The sequence below is a fragment of the Acomys minous genome, assembly GCF_964271855.1.
Source record: "Acomys minous genome assembly, chromosome: 7".
NCBI lineage: Eukaryota > Metazoa > Chordata > Mammalia > Rodentia > Muridae > Acomys > Acomys minous.
This window is the reverse complement of record NC_140488.1, coordinates 73892315-73908665: the sequence shown is the minus strand read 5'-3', so window position 1 is coordinate 73908665 and position 16351 is coordinate 73892315. Positions and strand designations below refer to the sequence as shown.

General features: G+C 51.7%; 2 protein-coding genes across 14 annotated transcripts in view; one reads left to right on the top strand and one right to left on the bottom strand.

Annotated features, from left to right (window-relative positions):
• The window catches only part of NHSL2 (NHS like 2), a gene marked incomplete at its 5' end in the record, with an annotated part of 256434 nt that overhangs the window by 229195 nt on the left and 10888 nt on the right, over positions 1–16351 (top strand). For 4 of the 12 annotated variants that reach the window (XM_084789438.1, XM_084789443.1, XM_084789444.1 and 1 more), the window contains 5 exons: positions 5850–6005; positions 7854–7981; positions 8281–8473; positions 11115–11246; positions 12585–14915. In XM_084789438.1, coding sequence (XP_084645564.1) covers positions 5850–6005; positions 7854–7981; positions 8281–8473; positions 11115–11246; positions 12585–14915 — 2940 coding nt within the window. The remainder of the gene's footprint in view (positions 1–5849; positions 6006–7853; positions 7982–8280; positions 8474–11114; positions 11247–12584; positions 14916–16351) is intronic. The other 8 variants (XM_084789447.1, XM_084789439.1, XM_084789440.1 and 5 more) reach the window with 3 other exon arrangements.
• On the bottom strand, positions 1309–5828 carry RTL5 (retrotransposon Gag like 5). 2 transcript variants are annotated; one of them, XM_084789457.1, is made up of 2 exons: positions 2138–5828; positions 1309–1695 (listed from the first exon to the last, which is right to left on the bottom strand). In XM_084789457.1, the coding sequence occupies exon 1, from the start codon at positions 5415–5417 to the stop codon at positions 3657–3659; it is 1761 nt and encodes a 586-aa protein (XP_084645583.1). In that variant the 5' UTR covers positions 5418–5828; the 3' UTR covers positions 1309–1695; positions 2138–3656. The 2 variants fall into 2 exon arrangements, with proteins under 2 accessions (XP_084645583.1, XP_084645584.1); XM_084789458.1 differs by having other exon boundaries at positions 2164–5828.

Sequence of the window (16351 nt, the reverse complement as noted above, 5' to 3'; positions counted from 1 at the left end):
TGCAACATCATGAGAAATCTCTAGGCTAATGAGTGTCCTGTTGGACTCCCTAAGGCCTGAGAAGGAGTCCCAGTACCCACTGGGACAGCTCACAGCCTGTATAGCCCCGTCCTTCCCCAAGATGAACATCAGCCACGGGTTCAGCACTGCCTCTGGGTCAGCCTTGCTGGCTTTCTCTACAGAACAGACCACCACCTGGATGCTACCCTCAGAGCCCCCAGATACAGTCCACTTGACGCAGAGGCCCCCATCAGACCTAAGATTCCTGAGATTTGGCTTCCTCAGTTCTGAAAAGAGACAGCATTGCCTGCCTGCCTGCCTGTCTGGATTGCAGCAGTGTTGGGTGAAATGGTTCTTTCTCTTCCCTTTCTTCCTCTCAAGGGGTCAAGGGCAAACATGTTTCTGTTACTAGGACTGTTTCTCCCCTAGAATCCTGTAAGGAGGCAGAACAGGGCAGAATCAAGAGACAGACTTGCCTTGTTAGACAGTAGGCCCAGTGGAGTCTCAGGGCAGAGAAGAGCTGCCCCAGGAGCTGCCTACCAACAACTACAGGGCCTTAAAGAAGCTGCTCACAGTCACCCTGTAGGGCAGTGGCTTCTAAGCCTGTAGCCTTACCTTGAAGAGGGTGAGACCAATAAATAACCTGCTGCCCAGGGTGCTTATCAGGATGTAGGATAATGGCAGAGCCTCAATGCCTAGCCCAGCACTCACAAGTAGCAGGGGTTCAAAGGGGAAAACGTGTTGAAACTAATGCCTGAGAAAGCTAAGCAAGTCCCAGAATGGGGTGCAGTCTGCTAGAAAGAAGCAGGGAAGTCTTGCTGGCCCCCCTTGGCCTGCTCTGGGAATTTGGTTCCAGCTAGTTCACTGGAGTCCCATAGCACCATCTAGTGTCCCAAAGTAGAAGGGCCCTCCCTCTCCACCCTGCCTGCCTTTACTCCTTCCTTCCAAGAACTGCGTATCATTGCTGGACCTTTCCCCCCCCCCCCCCCCCCGCTAAAGGATTTCAAGGCTTCAGGCTACCACAGATCAGTTAAAGTGCCTGGGAAAGGAGGTAGCACAGATGCCCATCTATGTTTGTTCAGTAACACAGACGGACACAATCTTTACACACCCTTATGTTTTTTTATTGAGGAGAGAAAGCTTTGGCATACAGAACAATTTCTCTTCACAACACAATAATACAACAGTAACAGTAATAACAATAACACATTTACTTCTCCAGAGCCTTTGGATATCCTTAGGCTACCCTCATACCCTGCATGCACCCACCCCACCCCACCCCACCCCACCCCCACCCCCACCCCCACCCCTTTAAACCCCGAGGAGGCACTCAAAGCTTCGGGACAGTTCCTGTAGCTGTCACATCACAACAAATATTGAAGATCTGGGAAGGAAAGGGAAAGGTCAACAGAAGTTCAAGGCCTCTCTGACCCCAGAGGCCCACAAACCAGTTTAGTGCCCATGTGCTCTCTCCCTGGCTGAAGCATCAAGTGTTCAGGGTAAGAAGCACCATGGGGCCAGGCAAAGCCTGTGCCAAGGCGGTCTGTGGAATTTGCAGTACAAGCCGCCTGCTCTTTGTACTTCTCCACAAGCACACGGGCAGCATGACCAGCATGGTGACATCAGCAGACAGGGTCCATAGCTTCGAAGAATAATGTTTTTCCCCCCTCGGGAACGCTCGCCTGAGGAAATAAGCTGGAAAAAAAAAAGACACAAACCAGTGTCTTCACATGATTCTTTACTCTTGCCCTGCTGGGATCGGGGAAATCAGACAGCTGAAATGTCTAACACCTCGGGACGGTGAGATGGCTCTGCGCCACACAGATGATGGCCACTTCAGTCCTGCTGCTGGCCCTCCAGCAGGATGGCCTCAGCTTTGAGAAAACGCAGTGAGAACCCACTAGAAAGAAAGAAACCAGTGCTGCTCCTGTGTGGCGAGATTCTGGATGTTTGTGAGGGGGCCTATTTTGTCCTTGCGATGTTCTCTGCTTCCCAAATGTTCCACAATGACTATATGTTAACTCCTCTCCTTTGGGGGTGGAAACCATTGTAAACGGTAGCAACAGGTTCTAGGAACCCCGTTCCACTGAGCTTCTGGCTAAGAGAGACAAAAGTGCTAAGCAAACAGGCCCCTTACCTCTGGCTGATGACTAGTGGTCTCACCGTAAGCCAGTCTGAGGACTGGCTCTGTCGAGGACTCCCGTTCCACAGGTTCCTTCTTCTGGCCTTAGATTCAAATTCTAGGGCCGGCCTCTCATCTTCAGACTCCAGTGAGGAAGGCATGCCGTTTCCTGTTCTCTTCCCACCGCTGGCCACAGACACTTGGGCTGCACTGTCCCCAGCTGCTAGGCACTACACAGGAAGTTCACTATGCAGGGACAGGCTGGGCCAGCAGTGAATTAGGTTACCGTGTTGTGGCCCGCATTGATAGAATACATGTGGAGTTTTCACTGCAGAAACAGTATCTCCTGGACCCAAAGTGAACCACAGGTCTCTTTCTAGAGGCACCTGAATTTGTGCCCAAAAAGTCCCTGGAGTATATATAGGAGGCAGTCACCCCTTAAGCCACCCTGGCTAATTGAAGTTCAACAACAGGCCTGGGAGAGAGTGACCCTCACGTGACAGCCGTAGAGGTGCCTAGACAGCAGTGCTACAATGAATGTAGTCTCTGGAGAGCCAGCCCTGGTTTCTCCTTTCAGAACTGAGGACTCCTTAGAGTCAGAGGGGCTTAAAGAGCAGGCCAGCAAGGCCACCTCCACAATCTTGAGCACAGTCTCCTCAGAGGCCTCTGGCTGAGGCTACAGCCCAAAGCCTAGCCAAAGAAAAGAAGGCCCTGTTCCCGGTTCACTCTTTAGGATGTCACAGAGTTGTGGTATTGCTGCCACCTCGGGCCGCCTTCTATCCATAATGCCTTTAGGCAACATCAAAGGGAAACTGGCCAAAGGCTGTTCAAGGGCCCTGGTGCAGGAGTCTGAGGGAAGGGTAAACCCCAGTGCTCAAAGTGAAGTCAGTTTGCCACCTTCAGCCAAAGAGAGTCAGTCTCCGTCAAGCCGTCCACTGTACATGTGCTTTGCATGCTCTCACTGCACCGGCTGGAGGCTCCTCTTCAGGCCCTTCTGCTGGAAATAGGGCCAGTATATATGTCTTGGTGTTGTCCTATTCATTGTCTAATAAGTGGCCTCAGCAGCATTAAGAGTTTAGGGTAGCCTGTACTTTACATCACTGACTGGGGCAGATCCACGAGGCCCAGGGCAAAGTCCTGTTGAACCAGTCAGGATAAAGGTGTAGAACACAGGGCAAAGATGCACAGGAGAGGCAAAGATTGGGGACAAGTAGAGAAGACAAAGGTGACCAGTGCGTCTAGAAGAACAGGCCCAGAGACTTGCTTTCCAACTAGTACGAGGACAGAGCTGAGGACATGGCAAGAGGGCTTCCAGTACTGACCTCTCCTTTCCTAAATGGCCTTGGTTGGGCACATTTCACTCTCTGGTTGTTGTTACAAAAACAGTCTGGCATTCTGCAGGTCTTCTTTGAGGTCTCCAGGGCTGGAGTTTTCTTAAGGACTGGGCAGTAGATGGGGCACAGACAGCAGCAATAGCAAGGTTAAGGGGTGCAGTAGAAGGGTGTGTTCCCCTATGGCCGACTCACCCCAGCATTCACACTCGGATTCGGCCTTGAGTAGCTCGGTGGCTCCCCTGGCTAGGAGGGAGGCAGAACAGCACCCCCGAGGAGGCACGTCTTCGCATTTGGCGTTGCCCCAAGCGACCTGCATGGCCAGTGAGTGGTGGTGGGCTGTAGAAGGGAGAATTGGTACCTGGAAGGCCCTCCAGAGGTGGGACTGGAGTCTGGTTCCTCTGTCTCCTAGAATGGATTGTGGAAGGCGGTACGCCCAAGTGATTCTCAGCATGGTAGCCTATTGCTGAGCTAATGGTCTGGGTTGAAGTGTCAACAAGGAGAGGTTCCTCCATCTCCATCAGCTCTCCATGTAGGCCGTGGTGGTGGGCAGCAAGTGTATACATCCGTGTATGGATGTGGTCATGCACATACACATGCTCATAGTGGATCTCCTCCCTCCCTTCCTCCTGTTCTAGTTCCAGGACCCTAAGCTCTAATTCATCTCCTTCCTCGTACTTATTGTCATCACCATCCTCACTCCTCCTCATCTCCTCCTTGTCTTCCTCCTCTTCCTCTTCCTCTTCCTCCTCTTCATCCCCATCTTCATCTTCATCTTCATCTTCCTCCTCATCCTCCATCTCTTCTTCCTCTTTCCTCATCTCCTCCTCTTCCTCCCTCATATCTTGTGGGAAAGCTATCATGTGCTTCCTCTGGTCCTTCAAATACAGCCTGTACCTGCCTGCCTCTTCCCCCTCATCCTCATCCTCACTGTAGCACTCTATTCCTTCATTGTCATCCTCATTAGGAATCAGATCTAAGGGGCAGAAGCTATTTTGAACTCCAGGAAGTGAGATTGGCTTGGGGACGCGCACTTTCCTTTCTATCTCCACACACTCAAGAATCAGCTCATCTAGGTCTGCCATTTCAGTTGACCATAAGAGTTCTTTTCGGAAAAGTTCTGACAAGCCTTTGCGGAATTGGTTTTGGAGGCGACAGTCATCCCAAGACAAGAACTGGGCCAAGAACTGAAAAGCATCTGCATAGCTGCCCAGGGTACAGTCTCCCTGCTTGAGCTTGCGGATGGCCTTTTTAGCCACATGTGAGGGGATGGGGCCACAGAATTCCTTACGGAGTTCATCCAGGAAGCGCGGGAAGTTGGCACACAATGAGCTTCCTTCCTGGGTGACTGAGATAGCCCAGTCTCTTGCCTCGCCTGTGAAAAAGGAGATCAGAAAGGCCACCCGGTCCGCGCCCCCAGGGAAGTGGTCTTCATGGTCTGCTATGAAGGTCTCTAGCTGCATCAGAAATTCAGCCAGGTAGACTGGGTCGCCTGAAAAGGGTTCTATGTCTGGCCTCTCCAGCGGTGGCAAAAGGACCTCTAAGGGTGGCTCCCTTGAGGTAGGAGAGTGCAGCTCTGCTTGGGACAGGCTGGGTGACAGAGGAGGGTCAGTGGACCCCTCGGGGTTGGTATAGTCCTGGACCACATTAATCAAAAGATCATCTGAGACATAGTCAGGATCTGTGCGTGGAGGAGGCCAGCACAGGAAAGGCACTTCCTCCACCGGAGTGGGATCGGTCTCATGGAGCAGGAACTCAAAGTTCTCCTCCGCAAGAACCGGCACTATTGGCACCGGCCAGTGGATGTAGCTCGAGGCATTGCCCCGCAGGGAATTAACCTCGGCCAAGGCTCTTCCGAGCTGCAGGCCCAGATGGGCATTTTCTCCTCGAAGGGCATTTAACTCCTCTCGCAGGGCCACATTCGCCAAGAGAAGGCTATTGAGATTTCCCGCCGCCTCTGACATCGTGACTAGTTGGGGGGTAGGGAGTTATGGGGACTGCAGGAGGAGGCAGAAACGCGGAGGTGGGCGCAGGAGGAGACCAAAGTGCTGTGACAGGGCTACAGGGTGCAAGTGAGCCCCGGCCACACCCACAGGGGCTCCGTTCGGGACCCGTTACCTCGTGGCAGGGGTCGGAGAGCGCCGGCAGCGGCACGGGACCCGGAGGCGGTAGGCGCAGGACACGGACCAGACGCTGGCAATGGTGACGCGGACAGAGACAGGCAGAGTAGAAGGGAAGGGACCGCTGCAGGATCTGTCGAGGAAAAATCTTGCGGACAGCGATCTCTCGCCTTTTAAGCACAACCACAAGCGCCCCCAGCAGGGGCGGGCCTTCGGGAACGGAGGGAGCCCGCTGGCTCCCGCGGCTGCGCTCTCACTCACTCTCTCCTTCCCTAGCTGCAGCTAACTCAGGTCGGGAAAATGCGACAGCGACTGCCCACTCGAGGTCGTCATGGCGACAGCCAGTGAACGTGTTCCTCTCCTCGGGCAGGCCCCCGAGTGTAGAGGAACTGCTTCGCGAGGCGCAGCTCAATCTCCAGAGCCTGTTGCAAGGTACTGCGAGGGAGGGGGGCTGCCTCGAGGCGGCTGCGCAGCAGGAGGGAGGCAAAGAAGAACCTGGGAGCAGCTAGCAAGCAAGAAAAACACTTCCAGACCATCTCTCTTTTCACCTTCCAGACTGATGATGCTAAGATTCTGTCTCCAGGGCTGTTGCTCTCTCCCTCCCTTTTTGATTCAGTAGTCCATAAGGGGGAAACATCCAGGCCAAGGTGGGGTAGTGGGTCTAGCAAATTCAGAGAGAGGGATGGAAGACTTCCCCCAATGGGGACCCACATTACCTCCAGCTGTCCTGTTGGTCACTCATACTTGGAATTCTGGCACAAAAAAAAAAAAAAGGAGAGGGGAGACATCTGTAGGGTCTCCTAACCTGGACTCCACACACTCTGCTGTTGTAATAATCTCCCAGGCACAATGAGCTTCTCCATAGAAATCACATCCCCAAACTGAAGGTGTAGCTCAGTGGTAGCCTGTGCAAGGCCCCACACTCTATGTTCAGCACCATACACACAACACACACACACACACACACACACACACACACACACACACACACACAGCCATCTCTTGCTACCTTTGCGTTTCTCTTACTACTCAAGATTTTTCAGAAACACTGGACACAGAGCTGGATCCCCCAAGAGGTGCCTAATGGAAACTGAATGTCCAAGGGGCCTTATCAGTTCTTATTTCTCCATGCCAGCAAACATTAACTCCAGTGCAGTTGGGCCTCCCAACTGAGATGCAGCTGAAACCCCTAACTCTCGGCAAAGAGCAGTAGTAACCGTAGAGAAGCAAGATGCTGAGAGATAGCCATGAACCCTGTGTCCAGCAAGGAAGGGCTACCAGGCAGGAGGAGAAAAGAGGGAATGTGCGCAGAACCAGTACGCAGAAACTCAGAGAGGCACATTCTACTTCTGACAAAAAAGAACTTCCCTGACATGCCCAGGAGCCATAGCCCAAAGGAAGGAGTGTTCCTTAGGTGTCTGCCCTGACACTGAAAAGGCACCTGGAAGGGCTTCTGAAGAGAGTCTGGGCATAGAGGAGGGGCTCTGCTGCAGAGAATCAGCCCTGAGAGCGAGCCCCAGTACCAGATTCAAGCCCTCACGTTAAATGCATTTCATCTAAGTCATTGCTTGGATCAACCCCTTTCCAGTCTTCCATGGACTTATGTCCTCATGTTGTTTGTGAACTGTCTTCTAGCCACCACCGCCTTCAGCTTCCTTACTTTTAGCCTCCCTAGACCTGACCCCATCCACAGGGGAATCAGATCTAGAAAACATCAAGTATGAGTCCTTGCAGCCAGGTATGGTGGCAGAAGCCTGTAATTCCAGCACTCAAGAGGCTGAGGCAGGAGGATCTTGAGTTCTGAGGCCAGCCTGGGCCACATGCAAGACTTTATCTCAAACAAAACATGAAGTTCTTGCAATCCAAGGCAGAGTTCCAAACTGGCCTTCTCAGTGTGGATCTCTTCTTGCGTCATGCAGTGTTCCTTAGAACACCTGAGGAGATGCAGGGCCTCAGAGAATGGAAGGTTTAGCAAAGGGTGTCTATATCCCGAGTGTTGGCTCCCAGTTGAGTGCTTAAGGTGGGGACCACTAAGAAAGGGCATGGTCCTCAAAGCAGCCCAGCCTGGATTTACTGACTTTCTTTCCTCCTGTGCCCTCATGGTCCTGGGAACCAAGCACTTTTCCATTTCTGAATCCAGTGGCCAGAAAATAATGCAAAGAAGCAATGCAAGCCGGGCTGGGCAGCTTAGTGCAGCAGCCTAGCTAGCTCATGGTCCTCCCTGAGCCGGGCACTTGGCTGAGGCCCCCTAGAGTGTGTCTCCACTCTGCTGTTTTTCAGAAGACTATGAGGAACAGTATTCAGAGGCCAGACTTCTGGGGCAGACCTTCCGCTCTTCTGATGAGGCCCCTGAGCCTACTCCCAGCCCAAGGCCCCAGTCTGCCAAGCGTCTGGAGTTTGTATTGATGGTGAGTTGCCTCTTCTCCAACGTGGGAGAGCCAGCATGCACCCACCGACAGGGGATCCTGAACTGCTTATGTGATCCCCACCCCCTGGAAGCTGCTGCTGTTCATCACTGCTCTCTAGCAGGGCTGCCTTGAGGTCCCACTGGGAAGGGTCCTGCACAGCGGGGGCCTAGCCTGGCAGCCTGTACATGCTTTCCTGCCTTCAAGAGGACTCCAATCATTCTGCCTAAGCAGCCATCCTATGGGCACCAGCTCCTCACCACTCAGAAGCACACTCTTTCCATCACCCTCTCTCCCAACAGCCTACAAAGCGGCAGCTGAGCGAGGATGAGACCACAACCCAGGGTGTGAGGGCCTCGGAGGCCTGCCTGAGCCTGTCTCCTGCCAACAAGCAAACTGCCTGGAATGGCCCCTTCCCTCTGCCCATCCTAAAGGAGAAGCGCTGGCTTCAGCCCTGCTCCACGCAGTCTGACCTTGTGCCCATCAACATCTCTGGTAGAGTTGCTTAGCACCACCTGTTTGCTTCCCTTCATGCAAACATCCTCTCCAAATGCACTGGGTGCTGGGGAGGGAGGGCCACTCTGTCTGCTATTGGTTCACCCTGCACTGTCCAGGCCATGACTCCCAGGGAATGGAGGTTTGCTAAAGAGGGGACTGTGATTCTTCCCTCACCCCAATCCGCACTGCCACTATAACTGATACCGTGTAATAGCGAACACCGTGTAATATAGGATGTGCCAAAAGTTTTCTGAACTTGGGTATTCCTTTGAGCTCGTGAATTTTGTTGGTTTTTGGTAAATATAATATTAGAAAGCCAAAGTTTGGAATGTACTGATAATAGACAGAAGGAGAGGGAAATCAGAGTCTGTGTGCTTTCATTGTTTGTTGCAAGTAAAGGCTGGGTCTGGAATACACAGATTAATAGGCAGAAGGAGAGGAAAGTCAGAGTCCATGTGCTTTCATCGGAGTGTGACAAGAGACACAAAGGGCACAGAGACAAAAAGACAGAAAGACCAAAAAGGGACCCAGGATGACCTTGAAGGGGGAGGGATGCTTGCATTTGTCTTAGCTTCCTTTCCCATTGCTGTGATAAGATACCCTGACAAAAGCAACTTAAGGGGAAAAGAGTGTATACTGGTTCACAGCTCAAGGTGCAGTTCATCAAAGGCAGCAGCTGGAGCTTGACAGCAGCTGCTCACGTTGTGTCCATAGACAAGAAGCAGAGGACAATGAATGCTTGTTGCTGCTAAGTTCCCTTTCTCCATCACTAGGGTCTGGGATCCCCTGACCAAGGAATGGTCCCATCCACAGTTAAGTTGGGGTTTCCTTATGTAAGTTAATCAAGTGAATCCCCCAAAGGCATTATCTCCCAGGTGGTTCTAAGCTCTGCCAAGTTGACAATGCTATCTCAGTCTCCAGACTGGGGCCACATGGAACTCCTGTTTCCTCCTCCAGGGGCTGGAAAGAAAGCGGTCAGTTGTATCAGGAAACCAGGAAACCAGGCGGGGGCCGGATGAAAGCCAGACCTCAATGATGTGAAGGAACCAGAGGAAGCCTGGAACCTAGCACAGCCCCTGTTATGTTGGAAAACGTTGAAGGCCATGAGGGCAGCTCTGGCTTTGTGTGGTCATGAGGCTTGGGTTCATCCACTGCCCCTAGAGTCATCATGAGAAAAAGAGGGATTAATATAAGTTAAATATGACTGTAACAAGGGAAAGCCCATGGCCTAAGGAATTTTGCCAAGGGAAGTAAAACTGTGATGGGAGACTCACAAAGCAGCATCGGTGGGCTCTGTCTAAACAGCTCTCTCTCCCTTTCAGGCTGTTCTTGAGTTTCTCCTGCAGAGCCATTTATTTGCTGGGAAGGGGCTGCAGCAGGGTGGCTGGGAGGGGAAGGTCTGCTCAAGCAGCCACCAAGTGAGAGACAGGGAGGAGAACTGCCTGTCCAGCCCCATGGACCATCTCACCCTGACTTTGCCCCCAACAAATTTCCAGAACTCAAGGCTGACCCAGCACTTTAAAAGAATTAGACAGGCCTCAGGCGACACAAACTGCCCATTGTGGTTATATGTGGCCAAGTGGCTATACGATAGACTATCGGGCTGCTTCCCAAATGTTGAGGTCAGTAGGACAGCTTCTTGGAGATACCATCTTCACCTGGCCCCTATGAAGACTTTGAGAAAAGATCACAGTCAATCCAGGCATGATGACACATACTTAATAATTGCAGCGCTCTGGAGAGGCGGGGTGATGAGGTCAAGTGCGGGCTGGATAACCAAGCGAATCCTTTGCTCACAAACGCAATGCCCAGGAGTACAGTGGTAGAGTATTTGCTTTGAATATAGAAGGCTCAGGGTTCTCCTCCGCTGCCCCCACCCTCCACCCCACCCCACCCCCGCAGCACAGGAGAAACTTAATGGTTACAACCAAATACCATTTAGCCTCAGTCCCTGCTCACCCCTGGCTATGCATCTGGTAAGGACTCCTAGGCTTTAAAAATGTCTACCTAGGTCCCTTCTCCCAGAAAGCTGAATGTTCTGGAGTTCAGGTCAGGGAGTTTTTTGGGTTTTTTAACACATTCTTATTGAAAAATAAAATAATTCATATTACATCTCATTTGCTATGCCATCCCCTGCATCCTCCCATTCCTCTCTCCGTCCCTCTCTCCCTCCCTCCCTCCCACTTTCACCCCATTCCCCTTCTCTATGACTGTGACTGAGGGGGACCTCCTCCCCCTGAATATGATGCTAGGGTATCAAGTCTCTTCTTGGTAGTCTGCTATCCTTCCTCCAAGTGCCATTGGGCCTCCCCAACAAGGGAACATGGCCAAATATGGGGCACCAGAGATCGCAGGTCGCGGAGTTTCAAAAGCTACCCAGTTTATTTCAGTATGGAGCCAGAGTTGAAAAATGGTGCTTCCCCCAGTAAATCTAAGAAGTGCAGGTGAGCTAGGCATAGCCTGTAAAACCAAGTGTGTGTATCCAGGAGCAAACGGGGAGGGGAAGAAGTGCTACCTGCCTGGGCGCTACTCATGTATCTTGCTACTGCCATCCTCCCTTCTCTCTATCTCAAACCAGTTTCCACTGAACAGTAAACAGAAACCAGGATGCACCCAAGTGTCTTTATTTTGACTACAGGGCAGCAGTTTGATAGACATGCAAGTTTTCGACACTCGCTGTTTAACACTGAGACAGCTGTGAACCCCAAGTCCACCCTGAGGCGGAGGCGGACCATTATTGGATTCTCTAACTTTTCTCAGCGAGACCAAGGTGACCCCAATACAGTTGATTCCTTCAAACCTTTTCCCCACTTCCCTGCTACTCCTTGCCCTGCAAGTGGCAGTTGGCAGCAAGGGACTGGAATAATTCTAGGGAGAGGGACTTGGGATATCTTAAGAAAGCCAGTGTGGTCATTAATGGTAACCAAGGGCTCTTGGCAAGACCAGCAATTGAGTATGGAGAGCAGGTATCTCAGGCTAATAAAGCCACTGCATGATTGTTTTCCATTACAAATGTAATGCAATTTAGGGATGAAGTACACACCTTTAATCCCAGCATTCAGTAGAAGAGGCAGGAGGATTGTCTCTAGTTTAAGGCCAGTTTGGTCTCCATGAGTTCTAAGCCAGAGAAGAACTACATAAAATGAGGTCTTGTCTAAAAAAATTCAATGTCACCATATATGCCAAATTTAGGCAAAGAGAAAAAAGTGGGGTATCACCAACCCCCCTCAACCATCATCTGTGGTGACCCAACACGGTCACTATAGGAACTAAAGTCTGCCTGGGATTTAGTTAACGTTCAACAAATGCTGGCTATTATGAATTGTTACGTTGGTAAAGTAATAATAATAGTGATGTTATAACAGTCATTGCTGTGGATATGAGAAAACTTCTGGAGATTGAACATCTGAATGGTGTTGTAAGCCTTTTATGTTCAAAGGTTAAAAAGTGACAGATGTGCCGGGTGATGGTGGTGCACGCCTTTAATCCCAGAACTTGGGAGGCAGAGGCAGGCAGGCAGATCACTGTGAGTTCGAGGTCAGCCTGGTCTACAAAGTGAGTCCAGGACAGCCAACACTACACAGAGAAACCCTATCTCAAAAGACCAAAACCAAAACAAACAAACAAACAAACAAAAAAACAACCAAAAACCAAAAAGTGACAGATGCCAGAAATACAGCATTCTGGCAAACGCCAGATCCACCGCTGGGGCTGTGAGCCACATGGTGCTGTGGTTTTTAGTTAGTTTAGACACTTCTGCTCCAATCTCAGAATTGATGAACCCTGAGGTCCGCTGGTCTCATGAGCCCTGGGAGAAAATACGGGGGAAACCCGAGGTAGTCCTATATGACACTTCTACTCTGAAAAGAGCCACCAAAGCTTGAAAGCCTTTGGCAGCCATATGGCCAATTCAAGGGTACCCCTGTGACTCACTGTGTGGTGATGGGCGAGAACCCAACTTCCCCCAGCATCCTCATCTGTGAAAAGAACCAAGGAATTCTGACAACGCTGTTGGCAAATGCTGCTGGCACAAAGTTGATGTTCTTGTCACAAAACAGCTGGTGGGGGATCACTTTCTATACCACTAACATGTATTTTCCACCTCCAGGTCACAGCAACAGCCCTGCAGGCAGCCTGGCCCACTCCACCGCCTCAGACATCAGGCCTGGCCACTCAGCCCCACACGTCGTTCAGGGAAGAGTTGCTGTTGGACAAGAAGCTCGGCTCCCAAGTCTCACCTCACCAGGACTGAGACACTCTTCCAGTGAACCCGGAGACGCTCACCAGGCACGCAGTGGCCCAGACCCTCCTGGCATGGAGAGCATGGCAGTGGTATACAGTGTCCCCAGTTCTTGCAATGGACCAACGGAGTCAACGTTCTCTGCTTCCTGGAAGGGAGATGCTTTCACATACATGACTCCAAGTGCCAGCAGCCAGGGCAATCAAGTCAATGAAACTGGAAGGAAACCTTCCTCGGGGAATTCTTGGGTCTCTCTGAACACACTCCCACCTCTGGTCCCTAAGGAGGCGGCTACTCTCTTCGTTACCCGTGATAACCCAGCAGGATGCACTGGGCTACCCAGCTACTCTGAGCACCCCACCCAACAAAGACAAATACCAGAAAGACCTCCCAAGATTGGCCTTCTTGCCCGTGGTACCTCAAGGCTAGAAACAGGCCCAGGTGGGACCAACAGGTTCCGGGAGCGGTCACTGTCTGTGCCCACAGACTCAGGCGTTATCTCAGTGGACTATAATGAAGAACAGAAGGCCAGTGAGGTCCGTATCCTGCCTTATGCCAGTACAAGCTCTGAGGGTAGTAACAGTACTGACAACATCGTGGCCCTCAGCACTGAGCAGGAGGCACGGCACCGAAGGCAAAGATCCAAAAGTATTTCACTCAAGAAGGCCAAAAAGAAGCCCTCTCCACCCATGCGAAGTGTTTCACTTGTCAAAGATGAGCCCGTCCTCCCACCAGAAGGGGAATTGGTACTGCCCAAGGACCAGAGGCCGAGGAGCCTTTGCCTCTCCTTGGAACACCAAGGGCACCACTTGTCTCACCCAGATGCTCAAGGTCACCCAGCTGTGCCAACGCTCAAAGATCCAGAAGGTACGCAGTTCTCTCACCACTGGTATCTCACTGACTGGAAGTCTGGTGACACCTACCAATCCCTATCCAGCTCCAGCACTGCCACTGGCACCACAGTCATTGAGTGCACTCAAGTTCAGGGAAGCTCGGAGTCTCTGGCCTCCCCTTCCACCTCCAGAGCGACAACACCCTCCCAGCTCTCCATTGAGGTGGAAGCCAGGGAAGTAGCCTCCCCTGGGAGGCCCACTGGGCTGATGTCCCCTTCCAGTGGCTACTCCAGCCAGTCAGAGACACCCACACCCACTGTCTCCATGTCCTTGACCCTGGGCCACTTACCCCCTCCAAGCACCGGTGCCCGAGTCCGTCCAGTGGTACCAGAAAGGAAGTCCTCACTGCCCCCGACATCGCCGATGGAGAAAATCTGCAAGTCACGGTTATCATTTGACCTACCACTGACCTCGTCAACCACCCTGGATCTCTCGGGAATGAGTATCTCCATCCGCAGCAAAACCAAGGTGAGCCGCCATCACTCTGAAACCAATTTTGGGGCCAAACTGGCACAGAAAACTAGTCCAAACCAGCCAATCATGCCTATGGTGACTCAGTCAGACCTCCGTTCCGTCCGCCTGAGGTCAGTTAGCAAGTCTGAGCCAGAAGATGACCTGGAGAACCCCGATTACCCTGAGGAACCTGGAACAGAAGAAGTCTTCACCTTGCCAGAGAGAAAAGTGAAACCTCCCATAGCCGAGAAACCTCCACTGGCCCGAAGGCCTCCAAGTTTGGTCCACAGGCCGCCCTCTCTCCCTGGAGAGTATCCACTCACTTCTCCTACTATGGCTATGACACCTAGGAGCTCCGGTCCACACGTGAAGCAGCTCCCTCAAGACAGCTACACAGTGTTGCGGAAACCAAAGTCACCCAGCTTCCCTGGTGGCAGGAGCCCAGGGGAGTCAGCAGCAGCCTCCACCCTTGTCTTCACACCTCTTGCCAGTTCCTCTGGTGCTTTCTTCTCAGGAACACAGCAACCTTCCCAGGCCAGTGTAGAAGACGGGGGCCCCAAGGCGAGAGCCCTGCCTGAAAGGATCAGCCTCCAGAGCCAAGAAGAAGCTGAGAAAAAGATGAGCAAGATTCCACCTCCAGTACCAAAAAAGCCTAGCGTGCTCTACCTGCCTCTCACCTCCCCCGTAGCGCAAATGGATGCCTGCATGGCAGAACCAAGGCTGCCTTTCAGCCCCATCATCACCCTGGAGGAAGATGCCAAGTGTCCCTCCACTGGTGATGACCTCAAGTCGCCTGGTAAAAGGATGACTTTGGCTCTTCACGTTGACAGTGAAAAGGAGACCATCTCTCCAGGTTAGTAGGCTGTCTTTTGGCTTTTCCCTTCTTTACTTGGAGGAGGGATGAAGGTGAAAGGCTGGAGTTCAGAGTCAGAGCAAATGCCCCAGTATGACCAAGTGAGTAGGAGACACATCTAGAGGATTCCAGTTAAATCTGAAAGGGAACCGAGAATTGGCCCTAATGTCCTAGGAAACAGGCCTGACCCAGGACAGATCTCCAAGGCTAAGGAAGGCTGGGAAATCTACCCTTGGCTCAGGCACGAGGACAACAAAATCCTCTGATTCCAGACCCCATCTGCCCAGCCATGCTCACAGCCCCTGCCCAGCTCACCAGACAGTAGTTATTTTTTCTTCCTTCCTTCCTTCCTTCTTTCCTTCCTTTCATCCTTTCTTCCCTCCTTTATTTATTTGGTTTTTCCAGACAGGGTTTCTATGTGTAGCCCTGGCTGGCCTGGGCTCACTTTGTAGATCAGGCTGGTCTCAAACTCACAGAGATCCACCTGTCCCTGCCTCCCCAGTGCTGGGATTACAGGAGTGCACCACCACGCCCGGCTTGATGGTAGTTTTCTTTAGCCACACTAAATTTAGATTAATGCACAGGACACAGTATTCTACAAGACCAAGTTCAAGTTTCCTGGAAGGCTTGCGGAATTCTAAAGCAATGTGCTGTGATATCCACCTGCACCCTTTCTCACTGTCTCCCAGAAGAAAGGGCACAGTCTTCCTTAGATGGCTCGATTCTAACTCTTCCCATAAGGCTAGGGTAGTTAATGATTCTTCTTTTTGGTTGATGTTGTTTCTGTGGCTTTTTGTGGTAATTGTAAGATACAGACACACTTCTATTTCGACCACTTCCAGGGGGCAGGTAGGCCCCCAGTTGTATTGAGTGTCTTCCACTATATCTCTCTACCTTACTTTTGGAGACAGAGTCTCTTACAGAACCCAGAGCATATTTATTGGCTAGACTGGCTGGCCAGCAAGCTCTGGGCATCTACCTGTTTCCACACGCCCAGATCTGGATCACTAGGGTTGCAGAATGGTGTCTGGCTTTTACATGAGGGCCAGGGATCAGAACTTAGGTCTTCATGCTTACATAGAAGCTGCCTTACTAACCGAGCCTCCTCTCTGGAGGCGGAGTTTCACTGTGTTACCTAGGTTGCCCTGAAAGTCACAATTCTACCTCAGCTTCCCAAGTGCCAGGGTTGTAGATGTGAGCTACCATCCCCAGCTTAATTTTTAGCCATCTTTAGCTATGTAGTAACCCATCTCCAGAGTGTCTGCACCCTTGAAACAGCCTTTCCTCCTCCCCTGCTGCCCCGGCAACCACAGTTCTGCTTTCAGGTCTGTGGCCCCGACTGCTCTGGCTACAGAGTGGAACCATAGATTTGGTGTCTCATTTGTGACTTGCTTATTTTCATTAATGTTCTCAAGGCTCAACTGTGGTTTTCATCC